The 25,456-nt window shown below is 43.0% G+C and overlaps 1 protein-coding gene across 2 annotated transcripts in view; it reads left to right on the forward strand.

Moving 5' to 3' along the window:
- Positions 1-356: 356 nt before the first annotated feature.
- Positions 357-25,456, forward strand: part of LOC121279395 (gamma-aminobutyric acid receptor subunit beta-1-like) — a 404,786-nt gene continuing 379,686 nt past the window's right edge. For both annotated transcript variants that reach the window (XM_041190614.1, XM_041190622.1), the window contains exons 1-3: positions 357-436; positions 526-617; positions 834-901. In XM_041190614.1, coding sequence (XP_041046548.1) covers positions 357-436; positions 526-617; positions 834-901 — 240 coding nt within the window. The remainder of the gene's footprint in view (positions 437-525; positions 618-833; positions 902-25,456) is intronic.

The raw sequence follows: 25,456 nt of genomic DNA on the forward strand, positions 1-25,456 counted from the left end.
TAAGACACTGTTTTGAATGTCATTACTCCTTCTAAGCCATGCTCATCACCTTAAAGCAAATTTGAGCCACGCTGTCGCTTCTGCTGAAGAGAATTCAGCAAGAGGGGAGTTGAGACCTTGTGATTTAATTAGCATAATAGCAACCCTGTAATCATTTGAGAGAGAGAGAAAAAAATACCTTTAAGGATCTGATTGTTTGACTATTTTGCAAGAGAAATTGTTTCCACAGCAAACAGTCCATTTGGTGTTGTGGAAGCTGCGCGCATGCGTTGCGCCTCGGAATTATTGTACTGCCTTGGACTAAGTTGCATTCCTTGAATCTTCGCTCAAAGACCTTTCAATAATCGAAGTTAGGAATGTGGAGAGTTCAAGACAGAGGATGCTTCGGGATTTTGTCGATCCCCGTGATGATGGCCATGGTTTGTTATGCACAGAGGTGAGCTCTGATCTCTAACCATTCCTTGCCATTGTTTGTTTTCTCTGCTTCACATTTAGTGCCAATGAAATGCACATTTCTTCCCCCAGAGTTAATGAGTCCAGCAACATGTCATATGTGAAAGACACCGTGGATAACTTGCTGAAAGGATATGACATTCGTTTAAGACCAGATTTCGGAGGTAAATCAGCTCCTCTCGGTATAGTCCCATATATCTATGTGCAGTTCCTATTCTCCACCAGTCAGTAGCTAGTCAAATAAACAAGACTTACTGTATATACATAATAAAGAATAACAACAGCAACACAACATTTGCTGCCTGTGGCGATGTGCAACTATGTTATTTTTAAAAGTGGATTGCAATATCACAAACAGAAAATGTATTGTTTACCTCAAGGTCTCCCTGTGGACGTTGGTATGAACATAGATATTGCCAGCATAGACATGGTCTCTGAAGTAAATATGGTGAGTGCACTCTTTGAATAGCGATCTGTGGAAATGAATACTACAAACGTGTTGTGTTAAATATGTTTATCTAATTTTAAATGCGTAATTCCGTTTGTTTGCAAGATGACTCCATATCGATCGTGAGTGTAGACCCGTTTCCTGGATATTTCGTTTAGTGGGGTTACGTGAGTTTGTCACTGCAACTGGAACAATAACCATACCGATAAATACTACTCTGGTGTCGATGTGGCCCCTGCTTAAATGTACTAAAAGTGAGTCGTGTTGTAATAAGGCGTTTAATTTCCTATAATGTATAATACCGCCATCTGGTGAATGTAGTAATTCACTACGTTTCAGTGCCTTTGACAGATCATTTCCACAACGCGATTATTATACAGGGGATTTCAGTGGCATAAACAGATCATAGCCCTGACCCTAATTATCTAGTGCCTCCGAGCGCCGACAACGTAACGTTTGAGATTACACCAGTTGCAGACCCCTTCGATAGCTGCGATTTCATATATCCCAGTTCCTCAGTGGATCTGATGCACGATAATAAGCTTCTTGTGATGTGTCTACAAAATGAAAGTCTACGTGAGCAATGTTCCCGCTGTAACAAGGGACTACTCTTGTTATTGAAAAATCAAGGTGAAAGGCTAAAGCTCATGCTGCAGACATACCACCATGATAGAAAGAGTTAAAACAAGGAATTGGCAATTAGTGATGGATAATGTCTGGTGATTTCATGAGAAGAGTAAGCCTGGGAGAGAGAGAAGGACTTTTTAGGTCCTAGGCATGAGTTGGAACAGGGGACTTAAACCATGAATCTTCATTGCAACATATATCATGAAGGAAGATTGTGTAGCACATCTATTTAAGTAAATTAGAAAAGTTTAAAAGAACTTGGGACCATAACAATAAATAAAAAATAAGGAAGATTGCAATTGAGAGAGACAGCCTGGAGGCAAGAGGAAAGGAAGAAATCTCTCATCAGACAGATGTGATTTTTCTTGTATTTTGTCCAGCAATGTGGAGGGATTTTGAAAGGCCATTCCCAGATATGGTAATATTTAAGTCTTAGCCAAATGAAGAGATTTAGCACATTTTAAAGATATTGAGGAGAACCAATACTCTATTGCACCTAACAAAACTGGCTGAGTCATTTATTGTGGATAATTATAACATGTTATTGGTTGTATGATTATCAAGTCTATTAACAAATAATAATGCCTTAATTTCCCTTACTACATTTATACAATTGTATTTAAAATAAAAATCCAATTAAAATTCAAAAAGTGGGACAACATGGACTTAATATCAGTTATGTTACAGATACCTAATTCCACCCAAAAGCTGCTTGAGTGAGTTTAGCACAAGGAAAGTTTTAATTTGGACATGCAAAGAACCAAAAGTATTTGTTGAGTGAGTTTAGTCTGTTCAGAATGCAGAAGGTCATGTGAATACTTTCTTCAAGTCTAGTGTTTGTGTTATTTAAGTCAGATGTCAGCACATAAAATATGAATATTTACCAACTGAAACATTTTCCTTACATATTTTACTTCTGTGGTTTATAATAAGTGATAAAAGAGGAAAAAATATCTTATGAAGTCTATACAGTAGCACAATACATTTTTACATACCACGTAGCTCCTTCATGTACTTTGCAGTGTGTCCCTTCCTTATCATCTGAATGAACTGATTAGTGAGGTTCTTCTTCCACTATTTATGAAACCCAGCACATCACAGTAGAAGATGTTTGTGTACTACTGGATTTCAAAACATAAATTTATTAGGCTTCAAGGCTCATAATCAAAGTAGAATTAGTCATGGCGCATCAATCAAGCTCCTAGTGCATTCATTTATAAATCTCTTTGACCTCTTGCTATCACACTTCCATAACATAAGAACATAAGAAATAGGAGCAGGAGTAGACTGCCGTTCAATAATGTCATGGCTGATTCATACATCTTGTAATTCTCCTGAGAAACATCAAAGAAATTTTGAAATTCTGTAACAACAGAAAAAAAGTTTCACCAACAAGTAAACTAATCCTTGGAACTGTATGTTCTCAAGGTGCTTTAAGGTCTACATTTGCATGTACCCACAAGGGAAACTGTTCAAAAATCTGCTTCTGATCAGCGAGCTCATTTTTCCTAGAGTTTATTTAAAAATAATGAAACAAGGGATATGATCCAATTGTCTTTAATGCTGATTTGAGGATGTTTGTAAATAGACAGCAATTAATTATAACATCTTAATGAAAAGCCTTTTAACATTAATTTTCCTGCAAATCATTTTGTAAATAAGACAGAACTTGTGGGCACACAACATTAGTCACAAAGAAACATTTCAATAGTACAGTTGATATATCACAAATATATAGACATCAAATAATTTGCACTACATTGAGAATTGAGTTGGGAGTTGGCACATGCTCCTGTTATACTCTCACTCCATAATATTGCAGATATATATAATGGAAAAAGAACCTGAACATTTATTCTATCTTTGTAACTAAAAATAAACATTATGTTTGCAGAGCAGAAACATTCTAACATAATAATGTTAAATTTCTTTTATTAAATTACCATATCATACAAAAAATATTAAAGCTTCTGAATTTTACTTTTGCTTGAATTCATGTAGACAGCTAATTATGTAAAGTTATGTAATGGGCTGAAATAATAATACACATTTTAAATAAAAATACTTTCTGAATAATGTAATTTTATGATGTATTTAATTAACAAAATGCTCCTGTCGCAAGGGCAATTCACAGAGATTCTTTGCCCAAAAGTTACTGATGAGGAGTTTTGAATTGTCCAGAAATATTGATGATCTGTCTGAAATATATCATAGAATCATTGATTGGTTGTAGCACAGAAAGAAGCTGTTTGGCTCATTATGCATATGCTGGCCCTCTGAAGGCACAATTCACTTAATGCCACTCCCCTGTCTCTTCACCATAGCCCTACAATTTTATCTTTTTCAGAAAATGATCCAATTCCCTGTTGAAAGCTTCAACATGATCCTACCTCCACCACATTCTCAGGCAGTAATTTCCACATCTTAACCACTCACTGCATGAAGATGTTTTTTTCCTTATGTCACCATTGTTTCTTTTGCCAATTACCCTGAATCTAAACCCTCTTGTTTTTGATCCTTTCACCAATGGGAACAGTTTCTCCCTATCAACTCTATTCAGGTCCCTCATGATTTTGAACACCTCTACCAAATCTCCTTTCAACTTCTTTTCTCCAAGGAGAACAGTCCCATCTTCTCCTGTGTTTCTACAGGACTGAAGTTCCTCATCCCTGGAATTATTCTCGTGAATGTTTTCTGCACTATCTCTATTGCTTTCACATCCTCCCTAAAATACGATGCCCAGAACTGTATGCAGTACTCCAGATGAGGACAAGCGAGTGTCTTATACAGGTTTAGCATAACTTCCTCGCTTTTGTACTGTATGCCTCTATTGATAAAGTCCAGGATGCCATATGCTTCATTGACTTCTCTCGCAACCCATCCTGCCACCTTCAATGATTTATGTACATCTACACCCAGATCCCTTTGCTCCTGAACCCCCTTTAAAATTGTACCCTTTCATTTATAGTATCTCTCTCTGCATTCTTCTGACCAAAATTAATCACTTCACACCCTCTGGATTAACTATCATCTGCCACTTGTCCACCCATTCCAGTAACCCCTTTGAAGTTCTACAGTATTGTCCTCATGGTTCACAATACTTCCAAGTTTCATATCTTCTGCAAATGTTGAAATTGTGCCCTGTATACCAAGGTCTAGGTCATTAATATAGATCAGGAAGAGCAGGGATCCTAACAACGATCCTTGGGAACTTCCTCCAGTCTGAAAAACAACCATTCACCGCTACACTTGGTTTCCTGTCACTCAGCAAATTCCATTTCCATGGGCAAGATTTTTAGGTTGGCAGGTGGGCAGGCGTGATCGGCAGGTCCAGGATCGGCCAGGGAACGGACCACCAACCACGATTAGCCCCCGACCGCGAATTCACGCTGGCTGGCCAATTAACGTCCAGCCAGCATGAAGCACGCACTGAAAGGCTCAGCACTGCCAGAGGGGGGGCAGGAGGAGGGCGAGGGCTGAATACAACGTGGGTGCGGGTCAGCAAAGACAGAAAGCTCCCTGAATGTAGAGAGCTGCCTCAGGGAGCTACAGGCCTGAACAACCTAAAACAAAGGTCACAGAAACTGGGAAAAGTGTCCAAGCTTCATAATCAATCACTTGAAAATGTAGGTAATGAAAATGCTGTCCACAGAAATTTATTTTTATTTCAATTTATCATGGAAATCTCATCCCGCTTATGGATGAGGTTTCCTGAAAAATGCAAAGGCCGCCTGGCCAATTCACCCACCCGCCAACTATAACGTTGGATGGGCAATGAAAAGTCTTTGTTAATTACACCACTCACGTTGCTATTGTCCCTTTTATTCTATGAACTCTAACTTTGCTCACAAGTCTGCTGTGCGACACTTTATCAAATGCCTTTTGAAAGTCCATGTACACCACATCGACAGCGCTACTCTCAACAATCCTCTCTGTTACCTCATCAAAACACTCAAGCAAGTTAGTTAAACATGATTTTCCCTCAACAAATCCATGCTGACTTTGCTTAATTAACCCACATTTGCCCAAGTGACTATTAATTTTATCCTGAATTATCTTTTCTAGAAGCTTGCCAACACTGAGGTTAAATTGTGGTTGTTGGGCTTATCTTTACACTTTTTTTTAACATGGGTACAACATTTGCAATTCTCCAGTCCTCTGGCACCAACCCTGAGTCTAAGGAAGATTGAAAAATTATGGCTCTGCAATTTCCACTCTCACTTCCTTTGGTATTCTTGGATGCAACTTATTCGGTCCTGGTGACTTATCAACTTTAAGTACAGACAGTCTATCCAATACCTCCTCCTTTTCAATTTTAAACCCTTCTCTTGTCTGAACTACCTCCTGTTTTATCATGACCTTGTTAAAAATTCTTTTACAGGATGTGGGCATCACTGGCTATGCCAACATCTATTGCCAATCCCTAATTGCCCTTGAGAAGGGTGTGATGAGTTGCTTTCTTGAACTGCTGCAGTCCATTTAGTGTAGATTCGCCGACAGTGCTGTTAAGGTGGAAGATACAGCATTTTGAGCCAGCAACAGTGAAGGAACAGCAATAAAGTTCCAAATCAGGATGGTATGTGGTTTGGAGGGGAACTTGAAGGAACTATGCATCTGCTGCCCTTGTCGTTCTAGGTGGTAGAAGCCATGGGTTTGGAAGGTGCTGTTGAAGGAGCCTTGGTGAGTTTCTGCAGTGCAACCTTCTTCCTTTATGCTAGGTATGACTCCAACCAGTGGAGAGTTTTCACCCTGATTCCCATTGACTCCAGGTTTGCTAGGGCTACTTGATGTCATGCTCGGTAAAATGCTCCTTTGATGTCAAGGACAGTCATTCTCACCTCAGCTCTTTTGTCCATGTTTGGACCAAGGCTGTAATGAGGCCAGGAGTTGAGAGACCCTGGCGGAACCCAAACTGAGCGTCAGTGAGCAGGTTATTGATGAGTAAGTGCTGCTTGATTAGCATTGTTTATGACACCTTCCATCACGTTTCTGATGATCAAGAGTAAACTGATAGGGTGTTAATTGGCTAGGTTGGATTTGTCCTATTTTTGAGATCCTGCTTGATAATTTCCTACCTAGCTGTCTAAATTCTGACTGCAGGACCACATCCTTCTTTCTACCTATATTGTCGGTTCCAATATGGACCATAACTACTGGCTTTTCACCTTCCCCCCTCTGCAGCCAGTCAGTGGCATTGGCACCAGGGAGGCTAGATACCATCTTAAATTCACGCTTGTGGCAGCAGAAACACCTATCTGTTCTCCCACCTATCGAATCTCCTATCGCTATTGCTCCCCTAGTCTTCTTTGTGTTCCCCTGTACAGCTGAATCATCCATGCTACCATGGACTTGTCTCTGGCTATACCACCCAGATGAACCATAACTTTCATTAGTATTCAGAACTGAATACTGGTTGGAGAGTGAGATACACTCAAGGGACTCTGGCACTACCTGCCTATTTCTTTTTACATGCCTGGTCGTCACTCATTCCCTCTCTCCCTGTTTATTCTTAATTTGTGGGGTGATTTCCACAAAGCTCTGAACCTCGTGGATGTGCCACAGATGCCAGCTGTTCCTCAAACTCTGAAACCTGGATGACACTTCTTGCACATATAGTTACCGAGAACACAGGAAATGTCCCGGAGTTCCCACTTAGAACAGGATGTGCACTCCTGTTAAAAATGTTTTTTTTTAATTTGAATGTAACATTTAATCCTTTTCATATTAAATAGCAAACATTAAAACTCACAGTTAGTGACTGATTAGTATATGATATAATGAATTCAAATGTTTCGGCACCATATAACTACTATGCTATTTCCTTTCAAAAATGAATGATGAACTTCAAAAATATTTCAAAACCATCCTTGTTAACCGAAATTGAGCAGATGCTTGTTAAAACCAAGGTTAATGATGACAGTAGTAGTGAATTATCACAAACACAATATAGACTGGAAGTTACTTCTGTCAATATTATTGTGTGAATGCTTAACAAACTTGAATCATACACCCCTCTCCAACCCACTTATGGGTTAAAAAGCAGAGAGGAATTGGATACAGACAGAAAACACATTTGTACAATCTCATCAATAGTAATATTAGCCCTTTATTTTAAAACTCCGTCCATTGATTGTCAGTAGTTGTGTGAGAATTTCCTCATTTAACTTAAATGGTTTAGGCTGTAATTTATGAATTGTAATTCTAAATGAAAATCTAACTATAGGCTCCATGTACCAAGTTCAGGTATTCTAAACTACAAATGGAACAATTACATTGAAAATTGTCTCTTCTACTTTATGTTTATTTCTTTGGCTGAAAAGCTTATTGACTTTTCATGTGTTTTACTATCATGATGCCAATTTGCCTTAATACATTGCAGATCCTCTGCTCAATTAACTGAAATTATAAATTCAAAACTAGCATTTCAACTGTGATATCGATTTGTCACAATGGGTAAAAGGAAATGTATTCAGTCAGGCTTTAATATTTTTGAAACAAAAACAGAATTACCTGGAAAAACTCAGCAGGTCTGGCAGCATCGGCGGAGAAGAAAAGAGTTGACGTTTCGAGTCCTCATGACCCTTCGACAGAACTTGAGTTCGAGTAACTCAAGTTCTGTCGAAGGGTCATGAGGACTCGAAACGTCAACTCTTTTCTTCTCCGCCGATGCTGCCAGACCTGCTGAGTTTTTCCAGGTAATTCTGTTTTTGTTTTGGATTTCCAGCATCCGCAGTTTTTTTGTTTTTAATATTTTTGAACTTATCAGCATATTAGTTGTCTGTTTACAATGTATTTGATTTGGATGAGGGTGACTGTATTGTAACCAAATTTACTGGTATGTAGGAAAGTAAGTTGTGAGGAGGATACAAAGATTCTGCAAAGGGGTCTAGATAGGTTAAGTGAGTGGGCAAAAATTTGGCACATGAAGTATAACATGGGAACATGTGAGGTTGTTAAATTTGGCAGGAAGAATAGGAAAACAGAATATTATCAAAATAGAGAGAGACTACAGAATGCAAGAGCATAGAAGGGATTTGGGTGTCCTTAAACATGAGTCATAAAATGTTAGCATGCAGGTACAACAGGTAATTAAGAAGGAAATGGAACACTGGCCTTTATTGCAAGAGGGAGTATAAAAGTAGGGAAGTCTTGCTAAAACTGTAGAGGGCATGGGTAAGCCCACACCTGGACCTGAATTTTGCGCTTGTTGGGTACGCTTGATCAACAGACCCAGAAGCGGCCGCAGTTTCCACTTCTGGCAACAATTTGACCACAAGTGTGATTTCACACCCACTGGCCAATTAAGGGCCAGCCAGTGTGAAACACACCCGGATATTGGCAATGCGCTGGTGGATCTAATGGGGACCCGGTGGGGCATTTAAAAACAGCAGAGGCAGCTCCCTGAAGGCTGCCAAGAGGTTTGGAGGAGCCTCAGGGAATTGTCTCAGAGAGACTTTTGAAATTTGCAGGACTGATGGCCTCATCACCTGCTGGTGTGCAAGGAGGGAGGGCAATGCCGGTGGGCACTCTATCCCCTTGGTTCTTGCATGAGTGCCTGTGCGCTCTAGTGGAGGCAGTGAGTGTGAGGCAGGGCATTCTGATGCCACGGGATGGCAATAGGAGGCCACCACATCAGACAAAGACAGCCTGGTCAGAGGTGGCAGCCCAGGTCAGCGGGTATGACGTAATGCGTCATTCCTGGATCCAGTGCCGCAAATGGTTTAATGATCTCCTGCACCCAGCAAAAGTGAGTACCAAGTTGACATGGTACTGTGTGAAGCTGTCGTGAAGGGTGGCCATTCTTCGTGGTGCTCAGGAGTGAAGGAATCAGAGTGACATAAGGCACATATACCTGTGCCAGCCAAGGCTGGGAGATGTGGCCGCTAGCCTTGGAGGCATAGAAGGGCGGGATGTGCAAATTTGACAGGCTCCTCAACTGGGTTCTCTGTGTGGTGATGGGTGTGAGGCTGTTATATTTTTGAAAGCAGAGGTGGACCAATGAATGCACTTTGTTCTGAACAGGAGAAGAGAAGCCGTAACGCTGTGGAGCACAGATGAACAGGTGGTGGAGTGGCCAACCTGCTCATACTGACCAAATTTGAGATGGAAGCCCTTGAGCTAGAGTGCCAACGAGGTGCAAGGTCCTCAGGTCATGGAGAGGCAGGGGTCTCAGAGGAACATTAGAGTCCAGTTGAAGATGCGAGATTAGTGTAGAGTGCAAACTATGTAAGGCTGTTTCATCTCAAATGAAGACTTCTAAGCAAGGGTCCCTAGTGATCCAGCAATCACCATGATGCCGTTGTCCATAATCTCTCCTGTCCATCTAGCATGCACATTGACTGTGTGATGATTGATAATACTGACAAACTGTCTTCCTCCCTCAGATGAGCCATCTTCCAGAGACTGCTGGGACCCCAAGGACCCTCCTTTGACACCTTAGGAGGAGCCACAGATGGTTCCACCAGAGTCACACCCTCTCTGGCTACCAGCACCAGCGCAGATACAAGCACGTCAGTGGGCATTAGTTCAGAGGCTCAGATGGTAATGCACTGTAGGGAGGGCACGGCACACTCGCGTGAGGAGCTGGCAGAGGCATAGAGTGCCCAGGGCACCAGCAGTTGGAGGACTGCTGGAAACCAGGAAGATGTTGAGTCTGAGGCAGCTGATGAGTCTCTGGCATTGCCCATCATGTGGCAGATGCTGGATGTCCAGTGGGATGCATGGGACGATCTGGCAGAGATCTCTGAGTGTCAGCATGCCATGGTCCCTGTCATGGAGGAATCCATGAGGAGCTTGAGCACTGCCTTGACCCTGAGCACTGAGCGCAAAGCCTCCTCAATTGAGAGAGTGGTGACTCTCATGGAAAGGCATCTCCAGGAACAGAATCAAGGATTCCTGGGGTCACACTCGGACCTGCACTCCCACACACCGGCAGTGACCTCAGGAGACCAGTGTGAGATGGCACTGCCAGTGTGAGAGATGGATGAGGCACCTAGTCTCTCTGTTAGGTGCCCATGCATCAATGGTGAGCAGGGAGGTCCAGACATACCTCACACTGATGGATGAGCTGCCAGTTGTCCCTGTAGGTTCCTCTCACAGCGTTCCAGATGAGGGCGGCAGTTTCTCCACCCCTTTGTCAGTGACTGTGGCATCTGAAGTCACTGGTCGCACCCTCCCAGGCTCAGGCCTGCCAGCCAGAGGATGACCACCAAGGTCATCAGGGCTGACAGGACAGCAGAGTCAGCAATCTGATTCCAATGTCACTGCCAGTGAGGGGTGTGAGTGGGGCACCAAGACCCAGCACTCGCTAGTGTAAGTTTAAGGCACTGTGAGCACAGGATGGGATTTTCACGGGTGACATTCTTTCATTTCATCAGTTTTATGTATTGGTTTTTGTGTGACAGTAGTCTTTTGAAACTCTGGAAAGGATATAAATCTAGATTTTGATTCAATGCCCTGAGTGTCCTTCAAGTTTTCCATAGGTGCAGGCCTCATCAGTGCCTTATGATAGACGGCGACACTGGGATCATGGGATTGCCTCCTCAGAAATGTGTGGTAGGGAGACAGTGCCCTTGGCATGAGAGCAAAACCATGTTTTGACAGCCTAGCTGAAGGTGTATTGAAACAAGGCCCCCCTGGTGTCTCTGCCTCCCTAAACGTTCCTCAAACCTGCTTCCACATTCTCACTCTGTGCCTGCCAGGGTTCCACATTAGATCCATCTATAAAGTCTTCCTCAGTGGCCTGTGGAGCTGCCTTGCTATCTTTATCCTCCAGTAGGCCCTCCTTGCCAGTGCCAGATTGTGCAGAACGCAGCAGACAATGACAATAAGCAACATGTGCTCTAGAGGAAATTGCAGTGCACCATATGATCGGTCCAGGCAGTGGAACCTCAGCTTCAGCAGGACAATGATCCTCTCAACCACAGTCCTTGTGTGTGCTGGACTTCTATTGTACCTTTCTTCCGCTTCTGTCCTAGGGTGCTGGAGTGGCCTCATAAGCCACCTTTTCAAGGGATATCCTTTGTCACCCTGCAACAAGCTATCCAGCCGAGCTGGAGCCATGAGCAGAATTGGCATTGCGATTGTCATAGGATGTACGTATCATGGCAGCTGCCAGGGTACCTTGCACAGACTTGCAGAATCTGGGTCTTGGAGTCACATACTATCTGCATGTTCATAGAGTGGGAGCCCCTTCTATTCTCAAGGGCACTCGGCTGACCTGCTGGTGCTTTGATGGCCATGTGAGTGCAGCTTATGGCACCCTGGATGTGGGGGAACACAGCAATAACTGAGAAGCCTTTGGTCCAGTCAGCCTGGCTGGTTTGGTCTGTTTGGTAATGAAATGATTGTGAGGGACTGTCTGACCAGAGCGTCAGTGATGCGCATGACACAACTGTGCACCAGCTGATTGGAACACCCCACACAAATCCCCCACTGTACAGATGCAAAAAAATTGAGGGCTACTGTGACCTGTAGAGCCTCTGGCATTGGATGCTCCCTCACAGTTGGAGGCGATCTCCGGACCAATCATCTGACATATTGATGTCATGGTGTTCCTAAAGCAGTGGAGCCTCCTGTGGCACTGGACCTCGGACATGTTGAGATAGCTGATTCCTATCTGCCCCCAGCATAAACCTTGACTCCCTTGTCGATAAAAAATCTAACTCAGCTTTGAATATATTCAGGCAGCCTCCTCCTCCAGTTGGCTGTTTAATTGTCCACCACCATTTACAACTGAACATTACAGGGCTGCAAAGATTTGATCTAATCCATTGCTTGTGGGATCACTTAGCTCTATTGAATGCCATGCCTGCTGTTTGGCATGCAAGTATCCACTGTTGTGAGTTCACCAGATTGACACTGCTGCCACTGTGCGTCGGTGGTGGTGGGAGTGAATTTTTGTGGATGGGTTGCCAATCAAGTGGGCTGCTTTGTTCTGGATGGTATCAGGCTTATTGAGTGTTGTGGGGGCTGCACTCACCCAGGGCAAGTGGAGAGTATTCCACCACACTCCTGACCTGCACCTTGTAGGCTTTGGGGAGTCAGGAGGTGAGTTACTCGTCACAGGATTCCTAGCCTCTGACCTGCTCTTGTAGCCACAGTATTTATATGGCTAGTTCAGCTCAGTTTCTCGTCAATGGTAATCCCCAATGTGCAACCATCTTCAACCAGAAGTGCCAAATTAATGGTCCATCTCAGCATCCTCCAGAGGTCCCCAGCATCAAAGGTGCCAGTCTTCAGCCAATTCGATTCACTCTAAGTGTTATGAAGCTATGCCCCTTTATTTTTGAACATACAATTGTTCAAATTTCAACTGACCTAGAAATTTTGCAATTTCAACTGAGACAGAGCTACTTGCTTAAAAATGTAAGGCCATATTCCAAGGTGAAGCTGAGAAACCAGCAAATCACCCTCAGAGGAGTATGAAGAGAGAGACAATTTCCAATAATCTAGACACCCATCAAAACTCATTACAGTCTAAGGAAGAGACATTAAAAATGCAAAGTACTGGATATTGAAGTAATAGCTGCCACAGGCAGATATACCCAAAATCTCTCAGAATACACAAGGGGTGAAGTACTTCAAGGCATGACTGCCAGCCACTAGAGAGAGATTGCAAGTGTCTTCAGCAGAGGAAACAAGCTAAAGGCTGTTCTGTCTCCCCCTCTCTCTTTTGGAATTAGCATGCCGCCCAGTTTAAGAAGCCAACCTACCAGCAAACCGAGAGAGGAGTTGAATAAATACTTTGCATCAGTCTGGTAGAAGACATGTATAGTATTCCAAAACTACTAAATAATCAAAGGACAAAAGTCGGGGAAGCAATAAATACATTAAGTATCACTAGATAAAAAGTACTAGGGAAACTAATGAGGCTAAAGGTCGATAGGTCCCCTGGACCTGATGGCTTGTATCCTAGGATATTAAAGGAAGTACCTATACAAATTGTGGATGCATTGGTAGTAATCTTATAAGAATCCTTAGATTCTGGAAAAGTCCCAGAAGATTGGAAAACTGCCAATTTAACGCCCTTATTCAAAAAGACAGGGAGACAAAAAACAGGTAACTGTAGGCCAGTTGGCTTAACATTCATCATTGGGAAAATGTTAGAGTCTATTATAAAGGATTTAATAGCAGTGTAGTTAGAAATACATAATATAATCAAGCAGGGTCAGCATGGCTTCATGAAGGGGAAATCATGCCTGACAAATTTATTAGAATTCCTTGAGGAGGTAACAAGCAGGATCAAAAACGGGAAACCAGTAGATGTAATATATTTAGATTTCCAAAAGATGTTCGATAAGGTAGCGCACATAAGATTACTTAATAAGACAAGAGCCCATGGGGTTGGGGTGGTATATTAGCATGGATAGAGGATTAGCTAACTAATAGAAGACAGAGATTTGGGAAACGGGGGGCATTTTCAGGATGGCAACCTGTAACTAGTGGGGTGCCACAGGGATCTGTGATGGGGCCGAAGTTATTTACAATGTATATTAATGACTCAGATGAGGGAAGTGAATGTACAATTGCCAAGTTTGACAAAAAAATAGGTGAGAAGGCAAGTGGTGAGGATGACTCAAAGAGTCTACAGAGGGGTATAGACATGTTAAGTGAGTGGGCAAAAATTTGGCAGATGGGACAGAGGGCAGAATATTCTGCCTGGCGAGCCCGACCCAATCTCCGGCAGGCGGGGAGCCGATCCCCGCTAGAGAAGCGGGCTCCGTCGCCATTTTACGTGGGCTGGCCAATTAACGCCCGCCCAGCGTGACGTCCAGTGGGAAGTGCCAAGCACTTCCTGTGCGGGCGGGGGGATTCCCCAAAAGTGAGAGTGTGCTTTTTCGTGCATGCGCACGAAAGAGCGCATATCTCCCTGAGGCAAAATGCTGCCTCAGGGAGATCGCTGACACTGATAAAAATATTGAAAATAGAAAAAGAAAAAATCCCTAACATGTCCCCCTCATGTGACAATGTCACATGAGATGGGACATGTTCATAATTTACATTAGAACTTTATTAAACTTTAGGAAGCCGGTGGATGAGGCTTCATGTTTTATCTATTAGCTGCGGGGGGCTCCTGGCCTGCCTGCCAGCCAACCTTAAGGTTGGGTGGGCAGGTCCTTTAATTGTTTAAATGACCCTATCCATGGCCTCAATTGGCCATTGACAGGTCAGCGGGCCCGCAGCTGATTTTGCTGCAGGCCCAACTTCCTGAAAATTTAAATGAGGCGGGGTGACTTAGGGGGTTCCGCCCAACGTCATCCCGCGTCATTTTACATGTCAGCGAGTGTGCCCTGCCCCCTGCTCACTGACAGCAAAATTCTGCCCATAATATGGGAAAATGTGGGGTTATGCATTTTGGCAGAATGAATAGAGGAACTGAATATTATTTACTTGGAGAAAGAATGCAGAAAGTTACATCTCAGAGAGATTTAGGAGTTCTTGTGCATGAATCTCAAAAAGCTAACATACAAGTTCAACAGGCAATAGGGAAGGCAAGTGGAATCTTGGCCTTTATTTCAAAGGAAATGGAGTATAAAAATAGGGAAGTCTTGCTAAAAGTATATAAAGTACTAGTTAGACCACACCTAGAATACTGTGAACAGTTTTGGTCCCCTTATCTAAGGAAAGATATACTAGCACTGAAGGCAGTCCAGAGAAGGTTCACCAGGTTGACCCCAGGTATGGAGAGATTTTCTTATGAGGAGAGGTTGAGTAGGTTGGGCCTGCACGCATTGGAGTTTAGAAGAATGAGATGCGAACTTATTGAGATGTAGAAGACTCTTATGGGGCTTTACAGGGTAGATGCTGAGAAATTGTTTTTCCTTGTGGGGGAGTCTAGGACCAGAGGGCATAATCTCGGAGCGAGCGGTCACCATTTAAGACAGAGATGAGGAGGAATTTCTTCCCTCAGAGGGTAGTGAATCTGTGGAATTCTTTACCACAGAGGGCTATAGAGGGAGGTCATTATGTATTTTCAAGGCTGAGATTGATTTTTAATCAGTAAGCGAATCAAGGGTTAAGGGGAAAAAGCAGGAAAGTGGAGTTGATGATTATCAGATTAGCCATGATCTCATTGAATAGTGGAGCAGGCCCAACGGGCTGAATGGCTGACATCTGCTCCTATATCTTATGGTCTTATCTCATAATAATTACAGTATCTTCTATATCCAAGAAACCAGCTAACATAAATCAGCCACAACATTTAAAACCTACACTTCAGGGACAATAAAGGACACTTAACAGTATATTATTTTAGTTTTTTTTATTGGACTCTGCCTGCCCTTATTTCTGATACATGTGTATCTGTATGTGTGCGTGCTCTAATGACTGCATAAGGGCCAAATGCTTGACGTCGTGTTTTTATTATGTTTTATAGGTTTAGTGGTTAATAAATTTGCTTTATCTTTGGCTCCAGAAGACCCTGGTTGATTGGGTCCTTATTGCTCACAGTTTAAATAGTTAAATACATTCTGATCTTGAAAAGGCATATCCCCGTGAAAAAGAAACTTAAACCATTGTTATGACCAACCAAGGCTGAATAGAGGTGAGCCAGTTCACCCCTTCTCAACTGGTCACAACACACCTTCCTGATGAAGCTGTTCCAGTTCAGATAGAACACTGGCTTCTGTGCAACAAAGTGGAAAATTGCCCGGATATGTCTTGTCTACAAAAAGCAGGGCAAGTTCAATTTGCCCAATTCCCGACCCATTAGCCTACTCTTAATCGTCAGTAAAGCAATGAAAGGTGTCGTCAAGCAACACTTACACAGCAGTAACCTGCTTACTAATTCTTGGTATGGGTTCCAATTAGGGCCACTTGACTCTTGACACCATTAGATCAATGGAGCCAAACAAGCTGAACTTAAGAGGGGGAATAAGAGTGACTGCTCTTGACACCAAGGTAGCATTTAAACAGGTGTGGCAGCAAGAAGCCCTAGCAAAATTGAAGTCAATGGGAATCAGGGAGAAAGCTCTCCACTGGTTGAAGCCATGCCTAGCATAAAGGAAAATACTTGTGGCTGTTGGAAGCTAATAATTTCAGTGCCAGATCATTGCTGCAGGAGTTCCTCAGGGTAGTGTCCTGTGCCCAACAATCTTCAGCTGGCTTCATCAATGGCCATCCCCCCATCATAATGTCAGAATTGGGGATATTCGCTGATGATTGCATAAAGTTCAGTACTATTTGTGACTCCTCAGATATTAAAGCAGTCTGTGCCAATATGCAGCAAGGCCTGGACAACATTCAGGTTTGGGCTGATAAGTGGCATGCAGCATTCACACCACACAAGTGCCAGGTAATGACCATCTCCAACTAGTGAGAATCTAATCATCTCCCCTTGACATGCAATGGTATTACCATAGTTGAATCCCCCACTCTCAATGTCTTGGGGTTACCATTGACCAGGAACGTAAGTGGATCGGCCATATAAATATCGTAGCTGGAGTAAATCAGAAGCCGGGAATTCAGAGGCGAGTAACTCATCTCCTGACTCACCAAAGCCTGTCCACCATCTACAAGGCACACATCAGGAATATGATGGAATACTCTCCGTTGTCCAGATGAGCGCATCTCAAGAAACACAACAACATCTAGGACAAAGCAGCCAATTGATCAACGCCTATCCACCATTTAAACATTTACTCCCTCCAGCTCCATTGCACAGTGGCTGCAGTGTGTACTAGATACAAGATGCACTGCAGCGACTCACCAAGGCGCCTTTGGCAGCACCTTCCAAACCCGTGACCTCCAGAACCTAAAAGGACAAGGGCAGCAGATGCATGGGAATACCGTCTGCAACATCCACCCCAAGCCACATGCCATCCTGACTTGGAACTATATTGCAGCCTCTTCACTGTCGCTGAATCAAAATCCTGGAACTCCCTTCCCAGCAGCACTGTGGGTGTACCTATACTACATAGACTGCAGCGGTTCAAGGAGGCAGCTCACCACCTTATGGATGGACAACAAGTGCTGGCCTTGCCCAAATCCCAGGAAAGAATTTTAAAGTTAAATATTTTTTACAACTGAATAATTTTCATTTTCCATTTCATTGGTCATCACAAGCTCTATTTTTTGCTTCACGTTTAAAAGAAACAAATGTCTTGTTCCACTATAATTGCTCATTATATCACTTTTTTCCATTATAACCTTCACTGGAAACAGAAAACACTGCATTCCAAAACAAATAGACATTTACAATTGATATCAGTTCATCCATTTTCATAGGGCACATGATCAGTAACGACCCCAGGGGCAGAATTTTTGGGTCGTCGGGCGGGCGTGGCGGGCATGGAGGGCGAGCCCAGGAGTGGCCGGGAAATGAGCCGTGAGCTGCGATCGGCCCCTGACCGCGATTCCACACCAGCAGGCCAAATAATGGCCAGCCAGCATGAAGCGCGTGAGCTGTGAAGTTCAGCGCTGCCGGGGTGGGGCAGGAGGAGGGCAGCGCTGGAGTGAGGGCATGGAGGAGCGCGCAATGAAATTTCCCTGAAGGTAGAGAGCTGCCTCAGGGGGCTGACGAATTTAAAACCAAGAAATAAGGATGCAAAAATGCAAAGAAAAAAGAAGGTCCATAATCAGAGTCACCCACCTAAACATATAGATAATAAAAATTCTGCCCAAACATTTGTATTTTTTAAATTAATATTGGAAACCTCATTCCGCCCGTGGATGAGGTACCCTCAAAAATCCAAAGGCCGCCTGGCTGATTCGCCCACCCGCCAACCACAGCGTTGGACGGGCAGTGAAAAATCAGCATCAGCTGGCTTTTTATTGGCCTTAGTAGGCCTCTTAATTGTCAGCTGGCATGCTGCTGCCTCTCTTGCATGCCTACTGACTGAGTAAGCGATGACATCGGGGCGCTCACCTAATGTCAATGCACGCTATTTTATGCCCGATCAGATCGCTCACAGCAAAAATTCTGGCCTAGGCAATGCAACAGCTTTTGTCATCCTATATTGTGTTTGTAAAAATAATTAAGTTAAATAGCATCTTTAAAGAGATGTAATTAGTTAGGATTCTTCTCTGCATGTTTCAGTAGGTTGGTTTAATTAGTTGCTATAAAAATGTCCACCACAGAATGCAATAAGTGGTTTGCCTTATCACTTTCCCAACTCATACCTGCAACAGTGTCGATGTATAATTCAATCTGATCAACAAGAAAAGACAAATAAAGTAACTGAAGATTTATGATCTGCTTTGAAAATAATGGTCTGACTTACCATGCAATTCTGGAAGGTATATGGCAGCTTACGCCGTGGGCACCTGAAAGTTTTTTTTAAGCAAGGACTGCTTCCTCGACAAGATGCATCCATTTGCTCCCATTCTAATGTGCAATGCTTTAGTTAATCTCAAAAGCTATATACTGCCAAGCAAAAGCAAAAGCAACATACTGTGGATGCTGAAAATCTGAAATAAAAACAGAAAATGCTGTGGCTACTCAGCTGATAAGGTAGTATCCATGGACAAAAACCTGCTGAGTAATTTCAGCAATTTCTGCTTTTATTCACTATCAAGTAAAAGTGTTCACCAAGGTGGTAAATGTTTCCAGATAAACTTTAAACTTTCTGCTTTCTGTTAAGAATGTGAAGCTCTATTGTTTTTAAGCAATGGGAGACCAGATTCAATTCCCAGCCACCACAAGTAGCATTTGGATGATAGCGGCTGAAAGGAAAGAGGAACAGTAGGTAAATGTGATTAGATTTATTTGCTTGGGTTGCTGGGAAACATTGATAATTAATTGAGCTGAATGTCTTCTTTCCATATTGGAACTTCTATATATTTCTATGTATTATAACTTCCTATTGCGTAGCTTGTACTTGTGTGTGCGTGCATGCACGTTGTGAAGGTTGGGTGCAGATTTACCTTTTTAAATATTTTTATATCTTTATCCGGGTGGATTTTTAACTCAATATAAACTGACGCTTCTTGTTTTAAACTAAAGGAAAACTGCCAGACTAGTTTCTTTGCAATTAGCATGTAAATGGTTAAGCAGGAACATTGGGCAGCATTTTCCAGGGGCAGGGCCAGCTCGCCGATGAGTAAAAGGAGGCGGGGTGACGCCGGGTGTGCGTCCTGATGTCACCCCGCATCATTTAGATTCTCAGTCCAGCGGGCGTGCTGCTGAGTCAACGGCCTATTAAGACCATTAAAAAAGTAATTAAAATGATTAATGAACCTGCCCATCCAACCTTAAGGTTGGCGGGCAGGCAAAGAGCCCAGGCGGCCTTCTGAATAAACATGGAACCTCATCCACGGGTGGGATGAGATTTCATGAGCGATTTAAAATGTTTGGAAAATTTTTAAATAAATGTAATGGACATGTCCCAGCTGATATGACAGTGTCACATGACGGGACATGTCAGGAAAATTTTTTCTTGCCTATAATAAATTTTTAAAAGTTCAACCGATCGCCCTGAGGCAGCACTTTGCCTCAGGGAGATCTGTGCGCCCTTCCACACACTTGCGCGAAAGTGCACACAGACCTGCTCAAGGAATCCTCCCCCCAACCCACACAGGGAGCGCACAGTGCTTCCAGGTGGACGTCACACTGGGCGGACCGTAATTGGCCCCCCCCCATGTAAAATGGCGGCACTCACGCCCGCTCTCGCACAACCCCCCCAACGGAAGGAAAATGCTGCCCATTGAGTAAATATCTTCATCCTTAAAAATTCATCAAAAATAACACTGTTATGGTGAAACGTGGGGTGGTAGGATTGGCGAGTCATTTTTACCCCTCCTGGTGTGGCTGTAACAATGGATAGTACTCAGCAATATTAATGGCGAGATTGTCAGTAATAAAGGAAGGTACAATTTATCCTGCTAAGCCATGAAGCAGCTTGAAACAAAAAGTTGATACCTGCATCAACTAAAAATCAAAAATAAAAGACGGCTAAAGGTATCTTTGAAATAACTTTGTAGACTGTTATTGGAACCTTTCAGTGAGTTACAACACCATAAAACATCTTATATTCATTAAGATATACTTGAATTGTATAGGCTTTGTAAAACATTCTTCATGCTTCACAACAACGTATGAACTATTTGGAGCACAGTGATATCGTTTATAGAGAAGAAATTGTAGATGCAAAACTCAACAGTGAACTGGGTGAGCAGGAACTAGAAAATGGCCAATTCTGAAACTCACCGGCTCTCCATTCATTTTGTGGACCGTGCAATATTCCATACTGGTCTCCAGCCAGCTTTTCTCACTTTTTCTATTATGAGCTTCACTAGAGATTGAAAATCAATTCAAATGAAGCATTACAATGCTGCCACTAACAGCTGGAATTTCTGCCAATGCTAAAATGCCCTGCAAGATTATTGCCTTTGGGAAAGGGACTCTTAAAGGTATGCTTGATTTTTGTTTTAAACTTGCCATCTTAATGTAAAATACTGGCATGACTTCAAAACAGCCCTATTAGTCAATTTCATGCAAGACCATGAAGCAGATCATGAAGGTATACCATAGAGAGCAGGCAGAGCCAGAGATGAACTATCTGATTTAGCTTCATTACCATGCAGCTGGCAAACTCACCATCCATTAAAATCAGGAAAGCAGATGGTCACCTCTCACTGGAGATCAGAGGGAATGGTGCCCAATGCTAAGATAGGTGTTCAGGAGGGCGCAAAGTGAAGGGAAGGAAGCTTATGCCAGGAGTGGGGGCCTGAAGGAACCTGTCCACCTCAATCAATAGGAAACAGTTGTTAATTTTTAAAAAATCTTCTCAAGCTTGTATCCTTCTGGCCCTTGATCCACTGCCAAACCATTTCGGAATAGTGAGGAAGCCTCCACTGTTCACTGCTCAGGACTCAGGTTAATACTGCCATCAGGCCCCATGATGTCACCAGAGCCCTATATATACTTAAAGAAAGCCCCCCTCCACCCCCTGCAGCTTGAGGTAGGTCTCCTTGCTGCTTGAAATTTAAAATTACAATCATATAAACATACAAATTAGGAGTTGAGACCCCAGCACTGATCCCTGTGGCACACCACTTGTCACATCCTGCCTACTCTCTGTTTCCTGTTAGCTAGCCAACCTTTAATCCAAGCCTACACCATGAGCTTTTATTTTCCATAATAATCTTTGATGAGGCACCCTATCAAATGCCTTCTGAAGATCTAAGTACAGTACATCCACCAGTTCTCCTTTATCCACAGCACCTGTTACTTCTTAAAAGAATTCCAATAAATTGGTCAAACATGATTTCCCTTTCACAAAGCTATGTTGATTCTGTCTGATTACCTTGAATTTATCTAAGTACCCTGTCATAACATCTTCAATAATAGCTTCTAACATCTTCCCTATGACAGATGTTAAGTTAACTGGGCTCTAGTTTCCTGCTTTCTGCCTCCCTCCATTTTTGAATAAAGGAATTACATTTGCTATTTTCCAATCTAATGGAACCTTCCCCAAATCTAGGCAATTTTGGAAAATTAAAACCAATAAATCAACTATTTCATTGGCCACTTCTTTTAAGACCCTAGGATGAAATCCATCAGGATTTGGTGACTTGTCAAACCACAGTTCCAACAATTTTCTAAGTACCACTTCCCTGGTAACAGTAATTTTCTTGTGATCCTCCCTCCCTTCCAATTCCTGATTTACAGCTATTCTTAGGATGTTACTTGTATCCTGTATAGTGAAGTCCGATGCAAAATGCCTAATCAATTCACCTGCCATCTTTTTTATATTATTTATTCTCCAGACTTACTTTCTATGGGACCAACACTCACTTTGTTAACTTTTCTTTTTTAACTATCTATAGAAACTCTTACTATCCATCTTTATATTTCGAGCTAGCTTTCTCTTGTACTCTAATTTTTCCCTTCTTATTAATCTTTTAGTCATTCTTTGCTGTTTGTTTATATTCTGCTCAATCTTCTGACCTGCCACCCATCTTTGCGCAATTATATAAAAGCAAAATACTGTGGATGCTGGAAATCAATTATATGCTTTTTCTTTAAGTTTGATACTATCTTTAACTTTTTTTAGTTAACCATGGATGATGGATCCTCCCCTTGGAATTTTTATTGCTTGATGAAATGAACCTATTCTGTGTATTCTGAGATATCCCCTTAAATGTCTGCCACTGGATCTCTATTGACCTATCCCTTAACCTAAATTGCCAGTTCACTTTTGCTAGCTCTGCTTTCATGCCCTAGTAATTGCCCTTGTTTGCGTTTAAAACACTAGTGTTAGACCCAGTCTTCTCTCCCTCAAGCTGAATGTAAAATTCAATCATATTATGATCACTGTTACCTAGAGGTACCTTCTCTATGAGGCCATTAGTTAATCTCATCTCATTGCACAATATCAGGCCCATTGTAGCCTGCTCCCTGGTTGGCTCCAGAATGTGTGATCTAATCCAAGGAATTATCCTGAAAACATTCTATGCATTCTGTGCTATCTTTGCCCATCTGGTTGTTCCAATCCATATATAGATTAAATTGACCAGATTGGGGCAGGAATTCAATGGGTAAGTTCCAGACTCCACTTTAGCCTCCCCAATGCGGTTTCACCTGGATGTGGGGGATGGGTTAAAGATTCCTATCCAAGTTTCATGTGCTGATTTGGCTGATCACAATGGTAGCAGGGGTGTGGCCATCGACCTCAGGGCTAGGAACATCCATCAGGATTCCTGGTCCCTATCCATTGTCCCTGTTGGAGACTTCATTGTGTGATGAAGACAAGATTGGGCGCAGCTGAATTCCGTTCTAGATCAACTAGTCCACAGAGATTGAAGGCCCACATTGCAGGATGGAGATTGTACCAGGTTGTGGTGGAGCCACAACCATGGAAGATTTAGAAACCGTCAGAAGAAAGGTAAACATTGGAAGGGAGTCAAAAGTGAAGAAGAACCTGGAAAAACTTCATTCTTTTGAGGCTAGATCCTGGCTTCAATATACTGTGTTACAGTTATGAGGTTTATAAGATTGATATGTTTTGGAACTGTGTCTTTAATTTAAGATGAAATGAACATGTGACCTGTTCTGAAGTCTGCCTGACAGCAAGCCTGGGTAGTTTGATTGTTAGAGATTAAAGGGGGCCCAAACTGTTTTAATTGGAGGAAGGTGCAAGGTTTTATACTTGGACACAATGGCAGCAGCCTGTGTGCTAACAATGGGTAGACGTTGAGCCTCCAAAGTTCAAGGGCAGGATTTACCCCCCGTTGGGGGTGAAGTTGAAGTGCAGGTGCGTGGAGGCGCGCCTCTGATCGGCGCCCCCGATTGGAGGCGTGCTGCCATTTTACGTGGGCAGGCCAATTAAGGCCCTCCCAGTGTGACATCCACACAGAGGAACTATGCGCTCCCTGTGCGGGCAGGGGGTGGGGGGGCAATCCCTCAGCAGAGAGTGCATGCGCTCAAAAGAGCGCACTCATCTCCCTGAGGCTAAGTGCTGCCTCAGGGGGAATGCTTCTACTGTCAAAAATATTAAACATAGAAAAAAAAAATTCCCTGACATGTCCCTGCATGTGACACTGTCACTTGAGTTGGGACGTGTCCATAATTTTATTTTTAAAACTTTAGCGAAATTTTTTAAAACCTCCATGAAACCTCATCCTGCCCACAGATGAGGTTTCATGCTTTTTCTGAAGCCTGCGAGGGCTCCTGGCCTGGCCGCTGACCTTAAGGTTGGACAGGCAGGTCCATTAATTACAGAATTACCTGGAAAAACTCAGCAGGTCTGGCTGCATCCTCGGAGAAGAAAAGAGTTGACGTTTCGAGTCCTCATGACCCTTCGATAGAACTAGGTGAATCCCAGGAAGGGGTGAAATATAAGCTGGTTTAAGGTGGTGGTGGGCGGAGGGGGGGGTTGGGTGGGGGGAGAGAAGTGGAGGGGGATGGTGTGGTTGTAGGCAAAAGCAGTGATAGAAGCAGATCATCAAAAGATGTCACAGACAGCAGAACAAAAGAACACATAGGTGTTCAAGCACCAGGAGAGAAATGGAAAGCAATGAAGGTGAACAAGGCAAAAGAGAGATACGGAAATCTTGTCGCAGAGACGAACAGACCTTCTTCAAGGAGGTAGGCATTTCTTGAAGAGCGGTGGCAGTCAATTAAACACAGAGCCTTGTTCACCTTCATTGCTTTCCATTTCTCTCCTGGTGCTTGAACACCTATGTGTTCTTTTGTTCTGCTGTCTGTGACATCTTTTGATGATCTGCTTCTATCACTGCTTTTGCCTACAACCACACCACCCCCCTCCACTTCTCTCCCCCCCACCCAACACCACCCCCCCAACCACCACCTTAAACCAGCTTATATTTCACCCCTTCCTGGGATTCACCTAGTTCTGTCGAAGGGTCATGAGGACTCGAAACATCAACTTTTTTCTTCTCCGCCGATGCTGCCAGACCTGTTGAGTTTTTCCAGGTAATTCTGTTTTTGTTTTGGATTTCCAGCATCCGCAGTTTTTTGTTTTTATTATTTTAGGTCCATTAATTACTTTAATGACTCTGTCAATGGCCTCAAGTGACAATTGACAGGCACACAGCTGATTTTGCTGAGCCCCCGCCTACCTGAAAATTTAAATGGGGCGCGGTGACACCAGGAGTTTCACCCGACATCACTGCGCGTCATTTTACGCGTCGCGAGCAGGCCCCCCCCCCCCACCCCCCCGCTCACCGATGGGAAAATCCTGCCCCAAGAAAAGTGTTAAGAATGTCAGGTTGTAAACAATTGTGCTTTAAACTGTCCATCTACTTCGAAGATAAAAGAGAGCTGGGGTCTCAAGGAAAGCTAATCAGCATCTAATCAGGATGCAATGGTTCATCATGTAGGAATGCAGGTGGGGCTCATGCTCAGATTAGAAATACTGAACATATGAGGAGCAAAAACAAGGCTGGAAGATTTGCCTATCTTACACTAGAAGAAGAATCTCCAAGAGAAAAATAACTCCCCGTGAAAGACAGTTCTGAGATTAA

This window comes from Carcharodon carcharias, chromosome 1 (assembly GCF_017639515.1).
Source record: "Carcharodon carcharias isolate sCarCar2 chromosome 1, sCarCar2.pri, whole genome shotgun sequence".
In the NCBI taxonomy this organism is placed as follows: Eukaryota; Metazoa; Chordata; class Chondrichthyes; order Lamniformes; family Lamnidae; genus Carcharodon; species Carcharodon carcharias.